A 23,795-nucleotide genomic window follows, 5' to 3' on the forward strand; every position below is an offset into this window, starting at 1 on the left:
TTTTTTTCTCGGCAATTTATAGGAGAGTAAACTACTGATATGTATGCTTTGGAATACAAATAAATCATATCTATAATCAGGTTTAATAAATTGCCACATTAAAAAATTTAGAATCTGCAATTAGTTGATGGTGTTGGTAAGGTTTTAAAATCTTGTTTCAGATTTATATAAATAAGGAATAGAAATATTTGTTTTTTGTTAACAGTAATGAGTTTTTTTTTTTTAAATATATAATTCACATTTTTTTTTCTGACAGAGAAACATATAAGTTAAATTTAAATGTAACTGATTCTTAATTTTTCTGAAGTAGAGTAATATTTCTTGTGATACATTTGTGAAATTGAAATAAAAAAAAAAAAAAATGAAACATCCAAATTCAAACATTTTTATGCAATAATTTCGTGCCTTTTTTTAAAAAGAAAATGATAACTTAATACAATCAGTTTAACAGAAAATAAATGTAAGTCAGCTTTACTAAAAGATTCACAATTTCAAATAACTTCATACTAATGTTAGAAACAACATTACTATATATTTCTACAGACAATTGTACAATTCTAGTTAAATGAAATGGATATTACTTGTGCAATCATTGACCAATATTAAAACAAGTAAACACAACATAGAAGAAACAGTAATAACTTTGTTCGCTCTCAGGATATGCATAAATGATATATACTGAACAAGATAAAAATATATTTTTAAAATTCTCATTTCAATCTGCATGCATGATATATTTTTACAATTTATGCAACATAATAACAGGATGATAAATTTTTTAAAGATTAAAACCTCTTATGTTCAAATAAAATCAAGAACAGCATTGCAATGGTACAAGAAATTATTTTACATCACATATATGGCAGTTTCTTCTTCTTTTTTTTGCCTTTATATATAACCTATCAACTAACCAGTTTTATCTAAACTATCTGAAGGTATATATTACATATTTATGAGGAAGGTTTCTTGGGACACATTTAATAACATATTAGTATAAAAACAATTACACTACTGCACATTTTTCTATACAAGCATTTTTAAAAAATTCTGTAATACACACTCAAAATCTGTATGCATAAAAATATGAAAAACATGGAAGTTACAGAATATTTTCAAGCACCGTTGTTAGTAATACATCTATTATGAACTAATCACTTGAAAGCCAGTTTTCTATTATTCATTAACAAATCAATTATAGAATTTTCTGTCTTACAAACATTATTTGGCAAACTGAAATGAATCATTTAGAAAATCAGTTACAAAAAATATGAAAAATTTGCTTTGAATGAATCAAAATAATCTACAGTATAAAAATTGTTTTTCTTCAAAATTCTTTTACATGAAGCATAATAGAAATGTATCATGGCACACAGTCTAAGTTTTAAAAGGTGCATATACAAAAGTTTAAAAATGACACTCAAAATGATGGACGATTTTATCAAGATTTATTCTAATTTGCTTTTAGTATGCGATACTAAAAGCAATGACTTAATATGTTACACAGAATGTTTCAAATTCATATAAAAGCAGGATCTCAACAAACTAAAATAATTTTTAGACAGATCTTCATTTAGTTGCCTTATTAATCTTATATTTGTGTTAGATTTACAAAAAGTTATAGTTAATATTTGAAACAGATAATTAAGAAAATAAACAGATAATAAGAAAATAAACTTTTTATTTAATACCAATCAGGAAAGGGGGGCACCATATTAATTCAAGATTTCACTTTTTTTTGTGTGTGTGCTTAGTATTTTCTTTCTCAAAAGATTCATAGCTTGTATCATAAATGTTTCAAATCCCTGAGCTTTCCTTAACTTCTTGATTTTGGGAAACAGAAGAGCTTGGGAAGGGGGTGGTAAGGACAGTTACTTATTTGCATTAACAATCATTCCTTTAAAAATATTTTAGAAAGTCTACACTAATAACAAATAAAATTCTGATATGCATTCAATTTGAAAATTTACATACCTTAAAATTTTTATTTATATTGTGGGGGAGGGGAGGGGGATAAAACAAAACAAAGCCCTATTGAAAAAAATTAATGTTTAAAAAAATACATTACTTAAAGTGCATTTTTCAGATGTTTTTGACTTTCACTTTCTGTACAGAAAAATTATTAAAGAATGATTTATTTTAATTTTACACCAAAACTCTGAAATATTGTATCTTAATTTATGTAAATGCTTTTTGTTAAAAATAGTTTCAGCAAACTATTCACGAAAAAATTTGACAGAATTTTGAAAATCTGAATACATTATAATTTGCACAAATAACATTTTACAAGCTCTATTTATTAGAAAAATGTATTGCTTTCATATGCATTATTTATGTTCTTTGTTGCTGTTTTGTCAAGAAGAATGAGACTTTTTGAAATGTAAATAATTGCAAACGATAATCAGTAATTATTCAACAATACTTAACAGATATTTTCAATTGCTAATTAGAATTCCACTCGACAGATATGAATTAATACAGTCCCTATTTATTAAAAGTACCTTCCATGATGCAGTATTTTTCAACTGTGAAAAATAATTTAATAAAAATACAACTTTTTATTTATTTTCAGTTAGAAGGTATAGAAATGGTCAGATGCATCTTTTGAACTATGAAATTAATAAACTTGTTTGATATTGTAAATTGCAGTTATTTTCCAAATTTACTTCATAAAAAAAAATAGCTCAATGGAAATACATGCATCAAATATTATTTCATTTTCAATATCTTATTATAATTGTATACATATAAAAAAATGTATTGATAGCACTGCTATGAACTAGACAAAATGAAAATAATAATACTTTATATTTCTTTATAAAGAAAATTATCTTAAAGAAATAATTAGAAATAAAAAATAAACTTAAAAGTAACTAAGAAATGCAATGTTAACACAATAAAGCAGTATATTATAAAGGATATTCCTTATTACAAAACATAAATTTCAAGTAAAATTTTATAAAAGTTTATTTACTTTCCTATAAAACAGTTTTCCGATCTATGACTTGCTCAATCAGTCTGATCTCATTCCAAAATATAAAATTACTATTTGCTTTTAGAATTATTTTTTGATCTTGAAAATTAAAAAAAGTTGGGGAGAAAAATTAGTGCACAGCATCCAAGCTAAGGAAGTGAATTACCAAATTATACAATACATTTTCCACCCATAAAATGAGAACGAGTTTGTTACAATCATTTAAGATGCATTACTTCTCTAAAAGTAACACTATAAAAAGATTGCACAATTCAACTGCATAACAAATGAATTGTAGGACAATGAAATACACCAAAAAATGATTGGATCCAGTAAGAAACCGCATGCTTCGAATTAAAGTACACCAAAAGAAACAACACAATTTCACAACATAAACAAATGAAATCAAATTAAATTCACCATTGAATAAAATTGAAGGATAAGAAATATCCATTTTTTAAAAATTTAATAAGGGAAAATAAATACTTTTATAAATTATTCAACATCGGCATCTAATTTTCAATCAAGACCTTCGAAACAACTTAAAATGTTCATGAATGGACAAAATAGTGCAAATATATGTAAAAATCTTTCTAGTAAAATGCAAGGAGGGGGTTAATACTACCTAAAAGATTCATAATTATTTACATTTCTGAAACATACACCAGCGTTGTACAAAATTCACTAAAAATGTAAAGAATCCAAAAGATTGAATGTTTTTAGCTGCAACACAAATCATTTCTTGGAAAAGACAAGAAATGATTTATAGAACACAATTAAAGCATCTAAAGCTACTTTAATTTTTCCTACAATGCTACAAATATAATGAGAGGAGAGGGTCACTTCACAATGTTTTTAAATATAAGTTATTAAAAATTTTATTTTAATAGAAACCAGTAGGAATTTTAAAACTATCTTCCTTCATACATTAATATTTAGTAATGTTTATAAGTTTCCTGCTTAATTGCCAAAATAAAATAATAGTTTACCATTAAATGTTGAAGGGTATAGTTTTAAAGAATAATACAATATTACAAACCAATAAACTCCAAATAACAATGAAACAATCCAATTGCCATTTTCTGGATGAATGCAAGATGATACAAATAACTTAATATGAATGAAGCTGTCTACATTTCATTCACTTATACAAAGATTTTTGACAAAACATTCATATAATGTTACAAAAACAAATATTCAACTGATTCAGAATTATTTTTCAGATAATTTCATTAACATGACATTTAATGAAATTTCATTCATTAACATTTCAAGAAATTTCCAAATAATGAAATTATTACCTTGTTAAAAAAAGAATTTGCAGTATGGATGTTTAAGATCTAAGGATTTCTTCTGTTCCAAAATGAGATTTTGATAGACAAAAATAGTTCAGACAAAAGCCATACATAAATCCATTCAAATAATAAATACATAAAAAAAAGACGATGATAGCCAATAAAAATTCTATAAAAACATTCAACAAATACTGATAAATCTTTAAATACAATCGCTGAGAATTAGTACTTACTTAAAGCTCAGAAGACTATCTTTTTATACAATGAGCACAAAAATTTAAGCTCTTTAAAAACCCAACTTTCCAAAATATTGCTAAAAATTTTACATGTCACAAAGAAAAGGAACATATAAAACAGGAATAAGGGATGAATATTAGGTTACATGCATTCTACACACTCTTTCTAAGCAGGTAAAAAAAAAAAAAAAAAAAAAAAAAAAAAGGAGAATTTTTTATTGTCTTTTGAATATACAATTCATATGAAGAGACGATGATCTTCTGAGAAAAGGGATTAAAAAATGAGCACAAATGAAAAAATACATGTAATCCTTCATTGGCAAATTTGTTCAAGTTTTGGCTAGTTACAACAGAAATATGTCCAGCACAAAATAAACTTCCACATATGCTAATTCTACACATGAAATAAATATTTGAAGAATCAGAATTACAAAGCAATTAGTATGACACAAAAAGCAAATAATAATCTTTTAAGATAAATCGATTTAACTATGCTTAACAAAAGACCAATGGTAAGCATCTGTAATTCACATTTCTACAAATCTTATAACTTCTGATCATAAAATGACTATTCAAGCAAAGATTGAAGCTTAAAACAGAACTATTTGCAATAAAAAGTAATCTCGAATTATCAACATAGCAAGACCTGCTTACAAGTTAACTTAAGTGCTACCTATGACTAAGAATGATTTGGTCGAAGTGCCCAGCACCACATTCAGGTAATTCATGAGAACTTAAGGCTGGTGTACCATCATTTTTAATAATCAGTACAAGACCAGGGGCTAAAAGAAAAAGAAAAAGGATATTTTATTCCTCTATTAAGAATATTTTTCACAACAAAGCTAATAAATTTCAAAGAATCTTTAATTGGTTATATTATATTAATTCTAACATATACATTATATTCTGAACAATCTATATACAGAGCAAATTTTGGAAATATTTTTTTAAAACATCAATCTGGTTAAAAAAAAGTAAGATATTAAGAAAATTTTAGAAGTGCTTAACATTATCTTAGCATTAGCAAATAAATTGTTTATTAATTCTTATTGTTAGAATATAGTCAATATCATTTTTTACAAATCTTATTTTTGTAGGACAAAAAGCATGTAAATTTCTGAGTGTTTATCAATATAACTATCTTCAGAAATTATTTTCAACACCTTATGTACAGTAACAGAAATAACGAATTTGAAAGAGAAACCTGGTTGTAATTGAACTTCCTTTTTTCTACTTTTTTATTAAGTGGCACAAATAATTGAAGTATTAATGAAAAGTAAATAATTGTTTTAAAAGGCATAAATGTGATATTTATTCCAGTGATGATTTTAATGCAAGTATTTATAACTATTAAATATTAGCAGATAAAATGGCAAAAAGTCATTAATGCTGCCATATATATTAGCATACTTTAAAAAACATTATTAAAAACTATTTTATAAAAAATGTTGTGAATAAAAATTTACATATATTAAATTTCAATCTAAATTAAAAACTATTAGATAGCTCTGTATAAATTGCAGCAATTTTACTTTTATATTGTATGAATAATTTTATATGACAATTAGAAAATTTCATAAGCAAAAAGTAATCAGTTAATTACTTTTTAGTTAAATAAGCAAAGAAAGAATAAAGAGAAGAAATAATAATTATTAATTTATTAATATTAGAGATTTTTTTTTACAGGCAAAATATTATTACATATTATTTTAGAATATTTTTATTACAGACATGACTTAAAATATTAAGCATATATATGTATATGCTGCCTAATGTAATTTTGATAATATAATTTTTTTATTTAAACTGGCAGTAACAAACCTGTATTTAAAAAAAAAAACATTTCTTTTTTTTCTTCACAGAATTGTCATTTTATTTGTTCCATATTTATAACTAATGAAGGAAATATACGTATGTGTCAACTGTTTACAGGTCAAAATATTTGACATAGAGGTATGAAATTTGATACAAAATATGCGTTGGAGGATAAAAATGTGCAGCTATTTCAGAAATTTCAATTAAATAAAAAATTATGTGAGTATATTTTCCTTTTAAAAATATAATTATGCAAAATGAATTTTATTAATATTTTTTAGTTTGTCTTTTCAATGACCACAATTGTTGTACACTTTTGTTTTCCCGAATTTTGATAATTTTTGTTAATATTTTTTAGTATAATTTTCAACAAAGCTATTCATAAGATTTTAATATTATATTTGATGTTTACATGAGGAATCAATCAGGAAGTAAAATTATATCTTTGCCAGAGACAAAATGGAATTAGAAGTTATTTGATCAAGGTATTTACTTTTGGATGGCACTTTGATGTTATAGGACTTGATACCCATTAGGAAAGCTCATAATAAAAATAACAAATGTAAAGCTATTAAAATAATACATCTCTAATGTTTATAATAGAAAAAAAGAGAAATGCATAAAAAAGGCAAATTAAAGAAAAATGCATAAAAAGAAATAATTCTACAATCTATCACATTCCTTAATAGAATATTAATTAAATCTGTATGACTTTAAATTATCACAGCAATTTTCAACTTAATACTTGAAATATGAACACTATTTTTAAATATAATAATAGTTGAAAGATAATTTATTTTAAATACTCTTTCATAAAAAATAACAAATTAATGACTCACATTCAGATGATTCATCAGGTTCTAAATTAGTAGCTTCAAATACTTCATTTATCACTTCTTTGGCGCTCACTCGAGTAGAATCCATTCGACCTTCCTCAGTGGCCTGCTTCTGGAAAGAAGTGAATACATTTACAAAATTACCCAAAGCAGATTCATATTAAAAATTTGAATTAGCTGACTGACAAACACACCCACATACACACACAATTATTTTTATGAATCATTCTTTTATGATAAAGATTTTTTAAAAAAAAAGAAAAGAAAAGAAAGAATAACACATGAACAGATAAAGTTCACAATAAAAACATTTTCTAGCATTTTGAAAACATAGAATCACCTTAGAAGAAGGTCTTTTTCTGTCCACGCTTTTAGGTAACCCTGAAAGACACATTTCTCCATAAGTAGAACTGGAACTGGGATTCCTAAGCAAAAGAAAATGCAAAGTTTTGTAATAAATGATAAAATAAAAATTCAGTTAAATTTTTAAAATTTTTTATGCTTTAATCATAAAAGAACTTTTTTAAGTCAAAATAAATAAAACATTAAAAACTATTAACAAAATATCACAATTTTTACATTAAAAAAAAAATTCTTTAGCCAGTATATATTAACAGAAGTTCTGAATATTTTACTGTTAATAAAAATGAACAAGGAAACTCTTTACAAATCATGAAACAGATGAAATCAAATTTAAATAAAAATTAATCAACAAATATCAATAAAAACCTAACCAAAAACATAAGTATTTCAAATTACCTACAAACCATATGAAACATAACAAATTCATGAATTATTTCTAAACTATTCAGTTTTAAGTTTCACTAAAATCTCTTTTGAGAATAAACTTATCAAAAATATGATATTAACTTCACTTTTAATCAAGGTAATTTTGAATCAAATTCCTTTGGAAATATGCGATAAAATTAAAATTAGATGGGAAGAATCAAATTTATTCACCAATAAAAAAAATTTATAACATAGGAAGATTTAAAGAATTTTTGTTAAAAATCTACTGCTATGATCACAAAGTTCAGCATAATTTTGTTGTATATATATATATATATATATATATATATAATGAGAATGACGAAAAGAGATTTCTTTCTTGAATTTTTACTATTAAATAAATTGTGTTACACATATTCAAACTACTTTAATACAGCTAATGATATTGGTCTCACTAACAAAATTATTCTTAACAATTCCACAGTACCAAGTTTCTACATGCAATGTATTGTTTTGCAACATGAGATATATTAATCAGAGAATTCTATGATGATTCTAAAGTAAATAAAATCTGAATACTTATGTTACTATATTGTAAGGAGATAACTGATTGAGTGAATAAAGATTATGGTTTTATCAAATATGTCTAAAATTATGCCTTGTAATGGATAGTAATAGTTTTCAGTATTTAATTTTAAAATCCAATTATTGACTTTATTTTTAAATATTTTAATTTCAGAAGGCACAAATAGTAAGCATCATATGGGCGACTGAAATCATGGCATATGATGTAAATGATTTAGAGATAAACTTAAAAAATTAGTTCTTCAAATTTTCTTAATGACCAAACCATTTTTGTAAATAGCCAAATAAATTATTTTTAAAAGAAAATAACACCTTTTCTTTTAGCCACATGTTACAAATAATTTGTGTCCTATTTATATCTATGAAAGTATGAAATTAAAACCCTATTTTTAAGAGCAATATATTTTTCTTTAAGTAAGAAAACAGTTTATCAAAATTGAATGTAAATAAATAAAAAAAAAAGTTAAAAAGCATTTATTCAAGAAAAATGGTAAATATTTTTTAAGAATATATATTTACCGTTTAATTAGCAGAATAAAATATGATAATTATAGTGCCTTCGAAAATAATTCATTTCATTTTTTACTGACCTATGATGACCAGATTCGGCACTACTTTGTCGAGAATGTGAAGCTAAACTACCGTACCCAGATGCCTTTGAATGCTGGCTAGCATAGCTTGAGTTTCGTGAGTGACCTCTTTCAAATTCTGGAATACTGTCATCTTCTTTACTTTTTTCTTCAGTAGTTCCCATTACTAAATCTGAAATAAAAATAGCAGTTTTAAATTGCCAAAATATCACAGTACTGTAGAAACTTCTCTCCTCACAAAAGAGCTTTAAAGGATGGAAACAACCCAAAAATGTCAAACATAAAGAAGCATCCATGAACATTTTATGCAATCAGCTAAAGAAAATTGAAGAAATATTTTATAAAGATTTATTTTTCATTATCTTTGTCAATTTAGTAAAAAATTTTTCAAATGGATTTAGCAAAATATTATATAACTAAAAATAAAGACTTAGAAATGCTTATCAATTTTGAGAAGATATTATGGATGTATAGCAATGAAAATGAGATTAATAATTAACTAGAAAACAAAAACTATAAAAATCACTATTTCCAAAATCAAATAAACAATTAATTCAAACACACAAATAACACATGCTTTTAAAAGATAATACATGACAAACTAATCTTGAACACATCAGCCGAATTGAGAGAAACATTAAAAAATGTTTTCCCCCATATTCTTTAAAAACGGCAAGACAGTTTTATAGAATTCTGTTTTCAAAATGTCTAAAGCAGAACTCTTTCAAGAATTTTCTTCTCTTTTATTCAACACATAGTATTTGTAATAATCAAATTTATTTGATTATGCACCAATGAAATAGTTCACAATAACCATTTTGAGATGAAGAAAAAAACTTGTAAATTATTTGCAGATTAAACTATTTTTTTATTGGAAGGCTTAAAAAAAAAAAAAAAAAAAAAAAAAAAAAGCCTAAAAATTAACCACTCATTTTGCAAATTACGAGAAGTTAAACCTAATAATAGGATAATAAGCATCAATCATATAAGAACGATCTTGGCTCTAAGATTTCAAAAGTAGCATTTCATTTCAATCTAAAACCATGTTACAAAGTTCTGCAATAAAAAATGATTTAGAATTGTCATTTGATAAAAATGAAATTAAATCTTTATTTGTTTTACAGAGCCAAAATATCTTTCAATTTCTGTAATAAATGTTACAACAGATGTTTTATAATCTATATCTTATTTGTTCAGTTTGATTTTCAATAAACTTCAGCAAAATTTTACATCATCTAATTTAAACTTATCTCAATAAGAATTAAAAAAAAATGGTTAATGAGATTAATGAAGATGTTAATGTCATGGATGGTCTTCTGACGTGGTTCAGGGATATCATCTTATTCAGTTAGAACTAGACTATTCAATAAAGTTGATAAATGCAGTTTTGTATAGCAGTTTACACAGTTTTCTTCTCTGAAGGGAAAAGACAAACACTCTCTTAATGATAGGTTAAAAAATAGATTAAAAGAATTGCAGTGGTATGAAAGACAAACATTTTAGCATATTAAAAAAGAAAGAATAACAAACAGTCCTGATTTTAGTATCAACATAAGTAATTTGTGCTACATATTCAAAAAAAATCAATATGGCTAACTACTACATTAATTAAAGTAATTATAATATATATATATATATGTATATTATAATTACTTTTAACAAAAACAAGTTAAAATTATGTTATCAGTAGATGTTTAGAAAAGAATAGATATACATTATGATATCATTTATTTATTGCAAAATGTGTATACATATTTTACACGTGACTCTTAACTTTTGGTTTTTATGCGTTGAACAGGATAGCAAATGGATGAGATGCTATGCAAAATACACCACATTCGTAGTATTTGGTACAATTTCTACTATTTAAAGAATACCAATTTTGACATATTCAATATATCATAGCTATTATATTCAACAAAACTTATAATGCATTTTAACTATCTTTATACATTTTTAAATCAATGTCTCAGAAATGAAGCCTTATGTTAATGTATCAAATATGATCCAAACAGATGGTAACTACCTTAAAAATTTTCAACTAAATCTTTAAACAGACAGTAAATAAGAAAAGCAAGCAAACAAACAAAAAACTCATGCAGTGCAAAATAAATTAATGAAAGCAACTTTTAAAAACAATATATGTTATTAAAATTAGAAATAATACCTTTTTGAACAAACTCATGCTAAACAGTATTAAATAAAAGTTCATAATATCATACTGCTTGAAGAGACAAAGTTTTAGAAATGTACTTTCAAAATATAAGTCTTGCATGTACTTATTTTTCATATAATTATTCTATAACACCAATATTAATTTCAGAACAAAAATATCAATTACAGAATTTGTCTTGGTTAGGGGTCTTTTTTCAGCATTTCTTAGAGGGTTATTTAAATTTTTTTCCCCATCTCACACAAACTGCCATTAAAAATTTATGTTTTGTAAAATTGGAAAAAAAATTCATATAATTTCAAAACTATTAAAAAAATGGATTATTAAAATAATGCATATCTACAACAGTTATTGCCATGCTCTCACTCAAGACTTTTTAAGTCTGCAACCTTATGGAGGAATATAAAGTTAATTGACTAATCAAACAAGTATGAAAGCAATACTTAGAATGTTTTAATTTTGGTTTAAAATGCTCCACACATAACAAATTTTCATACACTTATGCTTTCATGTTGTGAGAATATTATTTTAAAATGCCCTATTTCACAAACTGTATTGAATATATAAAAAATGTTATGCCTTTGAATCCAGATAGAAAATTAGCAAAATGAATTACATAAATACAAAGCCTGGAGTATACCCTCCCCTCCCCAAAAAAAAAACCCTACTGCAACAAAAAGTAAGGGGAAAAAAAAGAAATATCTGAGAAAGCACCTTAAAAATATTTCCAGAAATTTATCAAAAGATAAGACAGATAACAAAACAACTTAAGACCATTATACGCACAATTATTGTCCTTCAAACAGCTACTTTAGTCATTACAGAAAATTTTTCTTCAAGGAAATATTTAATTCCATAAAAAATTAAAGGAAAAATATAACTTAATTGCAGAATATTAAAATAATAAGAAGTACAAAGAAACTGAATTCAAGTTTATATCCTTGATTGTCAAAATTTGAATGATTGACATTTTGAACAATATTCTATGTAAAAAGAGGAAATAATAACTGTAGAAGATAACATTTAACCTTTTTTGATTCTAAAAGATGAATGCCGTTTATTCATTTCTTTTATAACATAAATCTAAATGGACCAATACTTTCATGAATATTAGTTAAATACCTAAAGTGCTAAATAATTTAATAAGCTAATATAAAAAATTTGATGACCCTATTTTCAATTCACACTGAGGAAATTGAAGAATAAAAAATAATTTTATCAGCCAATAATGTAAAAAATACAGTTAAAGAATTATTATAACAAGTGCAGACAACCAAAAATATTAAATTGCAATGGAGAGGGATTTCATACAATTGAAAAAAGAAATAAAGGCAAGAAGTCACTGATTTAAATTTTATATATAAATATTGACATTCAAAGGACTTAAATAATTCAATCTTTTTAAAAATTACAATTTCTGATATGGAGTGCTTAATAAAATAATTAAAACAGGCAGTTAATAATGGAAAAGGTTACATTCTATCTTTTTCACAACTATATAAAAAACTATTCTAAAATTAATCTAACTACTATACAATTAATTTCATTATAGATGAATGTTACATTGAAATAATATGAATGTAATAAACAGTATTTATTTTTATTTTTAAAAATTCAAAACTACACACCAAATATATTTTGTATGATAAACCATATAAAAAGAATATTACTATTATTTGACTTGCATCAATAATATAATTATTGATGCAAGTCAATACACATATAAATTAATAAAACAGTAAATGTATAAGTCTGCTGACATTATACAGGACAGGCTATTAGACCTAAAGCTACACAATTTGACACATTTATATTTCGGAGAGAAGGAAATGTGCTATTTCGGAGCAGTTTTTGAAATTCTGATTAAAAGGTGGCAAAATTTTGGTCTTTTCCATCAATTACCAATTATAATTTTTCAAACATTTTAAAAATCTTATCTTTTATATGATAATAATTTGGTTGTAGAGCAATTTTTCTTTAATTTTGACTTTAACAAAAATGCATGATTTGTAAAAAAAGTTTTCATTATTTCACTGAAATTTAAATGTTTTTTATTGTTTCTATGAACCTTTAATTTCATATTTCTCAAATCACAACAGAAAACTATGAAGTATATATTTTTTCAAGAAAATTTACTTTAATATTTTATTTCATGAAATGTTTGAGAATCTGTCAAGTAACAGTTATCTAATTAATTTGTACAAGATATAAAACTTTTTAACAGTTCAAAACATTGGCTGTAGAATATAATTTTGGTAAAAGAAGAAAAATAAATAAAGGATGATAGGATGTTAATTGAAAAAAGAAATAAAAAGTTAATAACAACATTTGTAGAAAAATATTAAATGATTTTTAAATTATAGAAATATTACCATAAAATAAAGTACTTTCAATTCCCCCCCCCTATTATTTCCTATATATATATATTCAACTAACACTTTGATTTTAGAATCTAATAAATGAGTGGCACATAAAAGTTGAAATTATTTCGGGTTTTAGGAAAATATTTTAACATCTAAAACAAAGCAATTGAATTGTTTGATTTTGCTAATGTAATTGCCCTTCAAATGAAATGCCAATCATTAATGATTTAACATAATTATAAAAAGTCAATTTTCTTAATGACATGTCTCTAGTGATGAAATAAAAAGCATGTTAACCACTTGCATTGACAAAAGATTTACAGATGCATGGGTCAAAATAGCTTAATTTAACTGTAGAGAGATGATACAAAGTATCCAATACAATATAGAAACTGGAAAAAGATTTATACCTTCTACATGAATTAAAATTTGGCCCAAGACTATACTCTGTAAACTGTGCTCCCCAAAAAAATCTCAGTCAACAAATTGCAAACATCAATTTTATTTTGTAATAATTGCCTGCCAACACACATAACACAACACTGGCAATTTTATGGCAAAAGCATTACAACATGCACAGCACATCTTTTTAGTGAAAGTCATTAATGTTCCCTTTGAAAGAGGGTAAATATCAAGGATAAATAAAAGCAAATATAAACAAGGAAAACACACACTAAATGAACTGATAATACATGCATACACACTAAGCAATTTCATTCATTGCAGTTAAAATTAAAAAGGATTCTAAGTAATTCAAATGGGAATATATCAAAACATTAATATATAGGAGAATAAACAAAACAAAAATAATAAATTAAATGCTAGGGATAGCAGCAGTGAAAGCAGCAGCAGCGACAAGTAAAAAGTGTGCACATTCATTTTCATGGAAAATAAACAGACCTGAGCAGAGTAAATTTGGCCTTTGTTTTCGTGGTAGGCTACCAAAGCCACTGCTACTGCTAGCTAAGCTATCCCCACTGTAATCTTCACCTTTTTTATCTGCAGGCAACTGGTTGTCAGGTTTGTCTCCCAGACCAGCAGGTGTTCGAATAGTAGGCCTATAATAACAACAAAAAGCATTATTAGAAAACACAGAATCTACTAATACAATATGTTTTCAAAAATTATATTAACCATACAGATTTTTTTCAAGTGACTGGTTGTATTTTTAAAAAAAAATATTTCAGAAAATTATTCTTAAAATATACTTTATAATGTATGCATATAAGATCTTTAAACTACTTCACAGATAAAAAAATAAAAAATTCAAAAACACCTGTAAGCATTGCATTCAGTTTTCTAAAATTCAGATGATTAATCTTTTATTAAAAAAATTAATTTCCTTAATAAAATCATAAACCAAAGAGTTAAGATATTATAAAACTATATTTGTAATTTTACTATTTATAGGCTTGCATCCTTATCCAGTAGAAAAGGGGCAAATTTACAGATATGACAGTATTTATAGCATGTTTACAAGAAATTTATGCCTTATCAAAAAGATATTACACAAAACTCGCATTTGTAAATGAATTTACAATAAAAGAATTCAGAGAAAGGAATGAATTTAAATTGACAAAAATGACCAGAACAATAATTTGTCACCAGATCACAGTTACAATTTGCATTATTGAAATATATATATTTTAAAATAATCAGAACTGTTTATTTTGGGCTTCAATTCATTCAAATGTGAAATTACTGATATAAACAACACAATCATGAAATATAGTAATTTAATAATCCAAACAGCTATTAAAGCTTGCTTTATTTTACATGAAAATAGATAAGAAAGGAAGAAAATTCCTCAAAAAGTGGTATTTTGTAAATTAAATATTCAGGATATTATTTCTCTACTAATTTAAATATAGACAGTTAAACAAATATTTACAAGAAACTTTTTGTTATGTACCACATTAAGAGTTGTATAAACGGTATTTAAATGGAGAAAAAAATTTAAGTGTTACATCACAAATAGTTTAATTTCTAACAATATTTTCTAAAAATAGTTCATCTAAAAGTTATTAAATATATTATTATTAATATACAGAATTTTGTTACAAAAATTTCAGTTCGGCATTATTATAAATCAGAGCAAATTAATATTTTTCTGAGTAACTATTTCTAATTCCACTATACTCCGCTGAATTAAATGATGGAAACAAATTTGTTTCAATAAATCAATTACTTTTGGATTTTTTTGAAGAATGATTTCAAACTACAGTCCTTCCATTAATTAATGACTCTCCTCAGTATGTGCCATTAGATGACAATAATCTGAATGGCTAAATCATCACAATAGTCTTAGCACAACAAGGAAATTACAAAGGGTGAGGAAGAGCAAGCTTTAGTTTTGCATTGCAAAAACCTGTTTTTGACTGTCGAAATGGATGACAATCACTTTCATGCAAATTAGAAAATGCCCATCAAAAATGAACCAATCATTTTCAAATGAATGGGCATCATCACTGGCATGGAAAATTAGATATCATCCTCTTTTTGAATTCAAATCTACAATGGATGCCATTATATGTAAGATTATCAGAGAAAGATTCAGAGATATTTCAAGATTTAATTGTACCAATAAAAAATTAAATTTCATTTGAAATGTAATTTTGAGCAATAATGTTTGTAGCATTGATTTATTTTAATTGTATTAACATATTTTAGTTATATGTTATATAACTAAACATATAACAGTTATTAACATATTTTATTTCAGTTACATTATCTTTTTTAAATACATTTTTAGTTTGAGATTTCAAAGTAATCAATTGACTTCTTAAGACATGTTGGTTTATTTCCCACACCTTTTATAACAAACTATTTAATGCATAGTAGTTTTATTTCTGAGCCATTTAATGAAGAGAGGACATTTTAAAAGCATGATGCTTTATTCTGTTAATCACATTATTGAAGTATCTTGGATATTTACAAGATATTTACCAAAAAAACTATTTTTAACATATCAACCCAAAAAAAAAAAAAAAAAAAATCTATTAGAAGAGATGTGCTGAATGCAGCACAAAACAACAACAACAAAACATTGAGAGGATCTGCTTAATTTGTCAAGTATTCTATTACTTAGTGCAAAAAAAGAAATGAATAAAAATTTAAATCTTTTATACTAAAGAGTAATTCAAAATAATTTTTGATACATTTGAAAAAATCCTTAATCTTTCTTATATGTTCATACTGCTTTTTATATATTCTAAGATTAATATGAACACGATCAAAATTACATTCTAATAAAATCTGATTTAAATAAAACATATTGTATTAATTATTTATAAAAATTGTCATTTAATATGTGTCAGTTTCAGGAAGAGAAAATTTTTGAATTTGATGGCAAATATTTTAAATTTTATAAAAATAAATCTTAACTCTTTATCCCTGTTACCAACATATGACACTTTATTTTTGACAGCAAGGTGAATAATAATAATAATAAAAGCCGGTTGAAAGAATATCAAATGTAAGCCTTTTCATATGATTTTGATTTACGAACTGAATATTTATAAAAGAATAAAAATAAAATAAATAAGAAAAAATGGAAACAGTACAGATTTGTCAAACATACGTTTTGAAACAAGGATCGCCAGCCAATAAAAACATTTCAATAGTAATTTGCAGCATGGAATTATCTTGCCTGTGCTTTGAATCATACCCTTCCAGCAGGTATCTTCGTGGTGTAAGTCCAGCACCAGCAAATTCAGCAAGATTCAAATTAGCAAAACCCAGTTTTTCAAAAGATCTACCTCCTCTAACTTCCTAAATATGAAATTTGAATAACATTTAAGAATACTAAAAAAAATCAGCATTTAAAAATAAGTTAAACATAGCAATTTAAAAGTTTCAAAAGTATATATATATATATACACATACACACACACACATATGAATGTAAGCATGTAATTTTTTAAAAACAAAAGAAAGTTTCGAAAGACAGTGAAGAGACTTTCGATTTTTAAATTCGCTTTATTCCATCCTAGGACGTTATAATTTATCTACAAGAGGTACGGACAAAGCAAGTCCGCTCACAGCAACAGATTAGGTAAGAGAGGAGAGATAAGAAGCAAGAAATAAATTATCCCTCGTCTTATATAACATGAGATATTGATAGGGAAAATATTTTCACAGTGCTAATATATTATGGGATCAGGAAATAAGAGAACATTTTAGAATGACTTTGATATGGGCAAAATAAAGATAAAATTTTAGAAATTAATTAAGGTTGAAATTAAGATTTTAAAATATGACATATTATATATATATATATTATAAAACCTATTTAAGCATTAAAATTTTAAGGCAACTACAAACTGTTTTTAACTATAAAAAAGAATAAAGCACTTAAGTGAAAATAATTAAATTTTTAAAAAAAGGCTTTTAGAATGTTAAAGCTTGAAAATTTAAACAGTTTACTTATAAAGATAGCTTTGAAAATAAAATTTTTTTAATCAAAGAGTATTCCTTGCACCAGCAATATGAATGCATCAATGCAGAAAACATTTGTTTTAGCTTTGTTTATGATAAATATTTGTCTGAAATCTTTTTAAAAATGAGCAGAAGTGAAGCATTTTTTAATCATTTTATTCCTTTTGTTTATTATATGCTAAAACATTCATCATTTTGTAACTTTTAAATGCTGTGTTCAGGTGTCAGAGTGACATACTCCCTTCAGCAATGTACAAGAGACAAATCTTCTGAGTAAGCATCTGTTTTAATAAGAGATTTTCATATGATAATGCAGTTAAATTTTGGACAGCTAAAATTTCCAGAAATTAGACCTTTAGAGATATAGGGAAGTCGGAAACCCACACAACTCAGAAGTTAAAACAAAGTTTGAATTCAAATAATTAAAAAAAGATTATAAATTATTTTAAAGAATTATAAATTGGCTACAAATATATTTAATAAATTTATATTATGTGTATCTTTCAAACAAATTATTTTTTAATTACATGAATTTCCACTTTCACAATTGCATAAGATAGTGGCTTTTCCATACTCCTGCAAGAAAATCATAGGGTTAAAACAAATGCTTACTCAGCTAGATTTTATAAATAAGTTTTAAGTAAATTCAAAAATACTATTTATTCTATAGCATATGCCGGCAAACAAACCTCTATACATCCACAAGTATTATTTTTCTTGCTTTCCTTCTTGTTGACAATGTTGCTTTAGTACTAGATAAGATAATGAATTTTTAAAAGCTACTTAAAAATGAATATTTTATTAAATTATGAAGAATAAGTTTATAAGAAGTCAAGAATATAATTTAAAGAGATACTCCTTTCCTGCTCAATTAATGAAAGTTTTATTTTCTCTCTTACATACACAAAAGCAAAATATCTTTCTTTCTCTTCACATAAAAATTTTACACAAGAATTCATATTTTTAAATTAAAAATTTAAGATTAAATTTTGTGAAATTTTTTTTATTTATTTAAATAATATATATATTTAAATTATCATGTTGGACAAAATGAAAATACAATCCGAGAATAAGTTAAAATGACATTCAAAAACTACTCACTTTTCTCACAGAAATTCTACACATGCATGGTTCCAAGACACCAGTAGATGCATTTGCTGTCATTTTACAGCCAAATTGGAATTTTCTATTCCATTTTACACAATTATTTTTTACTTCCTCTCTGTAAGAAAAAATTACATAAAACGTAAATAAATAAATTAATTAATAGGCCAGAAATTTTTCACATTTGATATCTATAAATGCAATACTATGCAAAACTATTCATTCTCAATTTTTCTGAATTTGTTGCCACAGATTGTAATTCACAATTCAGTCAATACTGATCTTAGATACACTAATTTTATTAAGAGACAATAAAATATTATAAATTCAACATAGAATGATTACAATTTTCAGTAATATAAATTGACATTTAACTATAAGAACAAAATTAAACATGCAAACAAACAACTAATATCTTCTGAGGATAACACATTTTCAGCAATAAAAAATTCTAACGAATTTATTTACAAAAATTTTCAATTTAAGCTAATTTCTCAATATAACATATTAATGATTAATAAAATTATTTCTCTAAACAATGGTAAGAAAAAATATGATATATAAAATTTTAATAATTATATTAAACACACATTAATCATGTAAGAATACCAAATTTCTTTTCAGTATAATATGAATTTGCATTAAGTAGATAAAAATAAAAATGGGAAATTTAGTTAGAAATTTAATAGAGAAAACAAACATGGGATATAAAATTTTAAAAATGCAAATAAATTGTTAAAAGACAATTTTTAAAAAAAATTAATAAACAAATTATTTTACTTTTTGTATAATTATCAGTTTAGACAGTACAACTGCAACAATTAAATGTGGCAACTCTTCTAAAAGTAAATCAACAGAAATAAAATATTATACTGAATAGATTCTAGAAAACTTGAACTTAAGTTTTCAAACAGAAAGATAACATAAAAATGAAAAAGAAGTATCTCTAATAGGTTATAAATTACTACTTAAAAAATGCTTATAAAAATAATTTTAGAAATAGAGAGAATTTCTGGTAATAAAATTAAAACTAACCTTTGAGATGTTTCAGTAAATGTGCCTCCATCAACTAACCGTATTTTTGCAAAAAGTATGCCATTTACAAATGAAACAGCTGTCAATTCTTGAAGAACTAAATCTACTTTAAACTTGTATTTCTTCTTTTTCATTATAAAAGACATTTTTACTTAGGACTTCCCTTCAGGATTAATGATGCATTTTCAACAAATCTTGTTTTTATACTTAATAATGCACCTAAAAATTAAAATATATTATTCTAAACACACATTAATATTATGAAACACTGTTCAAGATGAAAATCACACTGACTTAATAAAATCTTTTTAAAATATAAATTTTCCACTACGAAAATATGACTACTTGATAAGTCTGTGAAAAAATAAAAACACATAAAATATCAGACTGATCAGCCATTATTCAATGAAACTTATATACGACTATTAATTAAATATCATAAATATATAAAAAATACAATTATTTTTTTAGTTTTATTGAATAAAAAGGATTCATTAGAATACTACGTCAATAAAATGCTAAAGAAGAAAATTCCATTACCAGCAGTGAATAGCGCAATGAATTTAATTAAAAATTGTATTTAATAAGTCACTTAAGTTAAAACTGTCAATTCATAACAGCTGATAAGATGTAATGCCACACCCGATGAGGAAAGACATTTCAGTCACTAGCGGTAAAAACAATTCGCAAAAAAATATTATCGAAACGAAAGTATAAAGATAATTGCTTGAATAAACATACCTTTCCTTACTTTTTACCAGGAAAGTTACGGATAAATCCGAAATTCCTGAAGCCTACACATTTCTGCCAGATCTACGATTTGGGTGTAACGATACAAAAATAATACAGAAGTTTATAAAAACAATAACTAATACGCTATTTTTGAAGAAAACGCTAAATTGTAATTTTACATGTTTTAATTAAATATTTCAAAGTTATTTGTACACTATTGAACAAATTTCGAAATTAAACACACGCAGCTGTTTAATAAACAGCATACTTTTAATCTTCTTCTTCGGAATAATGTCAGTTTATTTAACTCTAGGCTCAAAAAAATTTTGTGCTACAAATGATAAAATTATTAATTTTAATTAAAAATATGAAATTAAAAATTATAAATACGTTAATTATTATTAAAATTATTGATAAAAGTCAAAAGGAAGAACTTCATGGAGTGTTCAAAAAATAAAATTAATGTAAAGAATCAAATTAATTAATCAATAAAGCAAAATTAATAAAATTCATAAAATAGGTTATTATCATGTTTCCAAAGTAAAGATATAAACGAGTACAACATAAATACCTTTTTAGTCCCTTTTTATTTACACCAACGCTTGTATGTTAACGAAGACAGTTCAACTCGCAAAATCCCTGAACGCATGTTTCACTGCAAAATTCGCTACTTTATTTACCCGATTGGATTATTACACATTGATTGAACTTGAAAACATATTTAGCTGTATTGATGTAATTTTTAATATAATTTAAAATCAAATTATAATGTTTAGTTTTATCTAGGTTACGTAATATATATATATTTCATAATGGCCGTTGGTAATCAAAATAACTATTCTAAATTTGAAGAATTGTCTGATATAGAGAAGCAAAGACTAGTTACACTTTTTAAACAATTAGATGTTAATAATGATGGCAAAATTACCGCTGAAGATTTGGTCGTGGCTTTTAAAGAAATGGGTATTCCATATACTCCAGATGGCTGTATTCAGGTATTTTAAATTTGATTCACCCGTATAAAAGTGTTCAATAGGTGTTGAATAATTTTTTCATATTAATTTTCTGCACTAATTCTCGAACAATTTCAGAATATTTTCATATTTTATTCATTTATGATTTATTCCAATTTATTGCTATATAAAATTACATGATGTTTCTCTGTTAAAGCGTGGTCGTTTATATTTATGTTTTGAGCTTTACATATATGATTGTAGTTGGATCTGTTACTGTGATTAATCGAACGGTATAAAGAATTTTGTCCGATGATTGATGATTTATATACTGTTTATGGCAAAAATTAAATATAAAATAATTGTTATGGTTAAGTTTATAAATATTAATGAACTTTTGAACAGAAAATCACCACAAATAGCAAGGCTGGAATAAACCTAGTGTTGATCCGTAGGCAATGAAAGTTCATCCCCGTTCATGTCTCTTGACTTTCAAAAACAGATTTTTATTTACTTATTTTAGTTAAATGTCTGCATTGGCAGTTTTTAAACAAATAAAATAACAAAGTAGAATAATAAGACATCTAATTGAGGGTCACCTTCATGACAGTTTGTTTTGGTAACTCATTTATAAATGAAATTAGAAGTAATTAAAACAGTTATAAAACTGTTAATATAATTCAAATATACTCTTATGCAAAGTGCACCAGAATTGTTGACTTCTGAATCAATCAGCCAACTACAAAAAGAGATTAGATTTCTTTAATCTATAAATAATTTTAAAAACAAGAAAAAATCTTAAAATTAAATTCTAGAAATTTAATTGAACATTACAATTTAATTTGAATACATAGCCTCTAGAAATCAAATTAATGAATAGAATTAAGTTGTCCTGAAAATACTTTTAAAAAAAACAGGTGGTGGAGCTTTTTTGTTTGTGTATTTCTAGGCTATCACTTGTTTGATATGCAGCTTTGGTTGATAAAGTAAATTCATTATACCATTTCATTATTAATTAATGCTGTATCCATGCAGCAATTATTAACTTACTGTTGACAGTTTTGAACAGATCTTAAATTATATGTATAGAATTACAAGAGTTTTTTTCTCAATAATATGAGCTTGTTAATTCTTTTAAAAAAATCTTTGGATATTAAGGGATAAACAGAAAGAAAATAGTTGTTAAAGCAAATGCATTGAGAAAATGTATTCCATTCTAATTTGATTAAACCAATGCATTAATGTCCTTCTAAAATACATTTTATTGTTAATATATTCACATGTTAGATTTCAGTTCAGAAATATATTTAATTATACTTTTCTGAATTCTTTAATTAGTTACATTTGATTCAATGAATGGCAGCCTTTTTTTCACTGTTAATTATTATATGTAACTATAAAAGTCTTTTACTTAAATAATAATTTTAAGAAAATTGAAATCAGAATTTTAACTTTTAAGTATACTCATTTCCCTTATTTTAAATTTTCTTAAAATATTATATGTTTTCTATATTTTGTATGTTATTATTCCATCCATTCCATTTTCTTTTAAATTTATAATAGAGCAAGTATTTGAAGAAAATAAGAATCAATAGGAAAAACATCTTTTATTCATCTAATGTTTTACTATTGAAATATAATTTTGTTTTCATAAATTTAAATTGAAGCCCAAATTAAATGTCGATTAGAAGCAGAAATATGTGAACAATATATTGATTAATAATAAGAAATCTATGAAGAAATTTTATACAAAAAATATTTATTAGTTAATTTTTTAAAGGATCACTATATTATTTTTAATATTTTTCTCCATAAGGTTTAGCTTCAAATTAGCAAGATATATTAATTTAAAAGAATCTCTTATAAGGATTATTACTAACTTAATTAAATTTAGATTCATTGTATAATGTTTTTTTTAACGTTATTTAATAGCAGTTTCGG

The 23,795-nt window shown here is 24.6% G+C and overlaps 2 protein-coding genes across 6 annotated transcripts in view; one reads left to right on the top strand and one right to left on the bottom strand.

Annotated features, from left to right (window-relative positions):
* Positions 1–369: 369 nt before the first annotated feature.
* LOC129965582 (EEIG family member 2-like) lies at positions 370–21,163 on the bottom strand. Of its 5 annotated transcripts, none has more exons than XM_056079638.1 (9): positions 20,911–21,163; positions 20,170–20,388; positions 19,132–19,252; positions 17,174–17,364; positions 14,584–14,651; positions 9,058–9,229; positions 7,494–7,578; positions 7,157–7,265; positions 370–5,284 (listed from the first exon to the last, which is right to left on the bottom strand). In XM_056079638.1, the coding sequence occupies exons 2-9, from the start codon at positions 20,313–20,315 to the stop codon at positions 5,172–5,174; spliced, it is 1,005 nt and encodes a 334-aa protein (XP_055935613.1). In that variant the 5' UTR covers positions 20,316–20,388; positions 20,911–21,163; the 3' UTR covers positions 370–5,171. The 5 variants fall into 5 exon arrangements, with proteins under 5 accessions (XP_055935613.1, XP_055935604.1, XP_055935597.1 ...); XM_056079629.1 differs by having other exon boundaries at positions 9,115–9,229; positions 14,494–14,651; XM_056079622.1 differs by having other exon boundaries at positions 7,157–7,262; positions 14,494–14,651.
* Positions 21,164–21,568: 405 nt separating this feature from the next.
* LOC129963452 (calcium-binding mitochondrial carrier protein SCaMC-2-A-like) overlaps positions 21,569–23,795 on the top strand; it is a 57,803-nt gene continuing 55,576 nt past the window's right edge. The window contains exon 1 of the mRNA XM_056077832.1: positions 21,569–21,896. Coding sequence (XP_055933807.1) covers positions 21,714–21,896 — 183 coding nt within the window. The 5' untranslated portion in view covers positions 21,569–21,713. The remainder of the gene's footprint in view (positions 21,897–23,795) is intronic.

The sequence above is a fragment of the Argiope bruennichi genome, chromosome 1 (assembly GCF_947563725.1).
Source record: "Argiope bruennichi chromosome 1, qqArgBrue1.1, whole genome shotgun sequence".
Classification (NCBI taxonomy): Eukaryota; Metazoa; Arthropoda; class Arachnida; order Araneae; family Araneidae; genus Argiope; species Argiope bruennichi.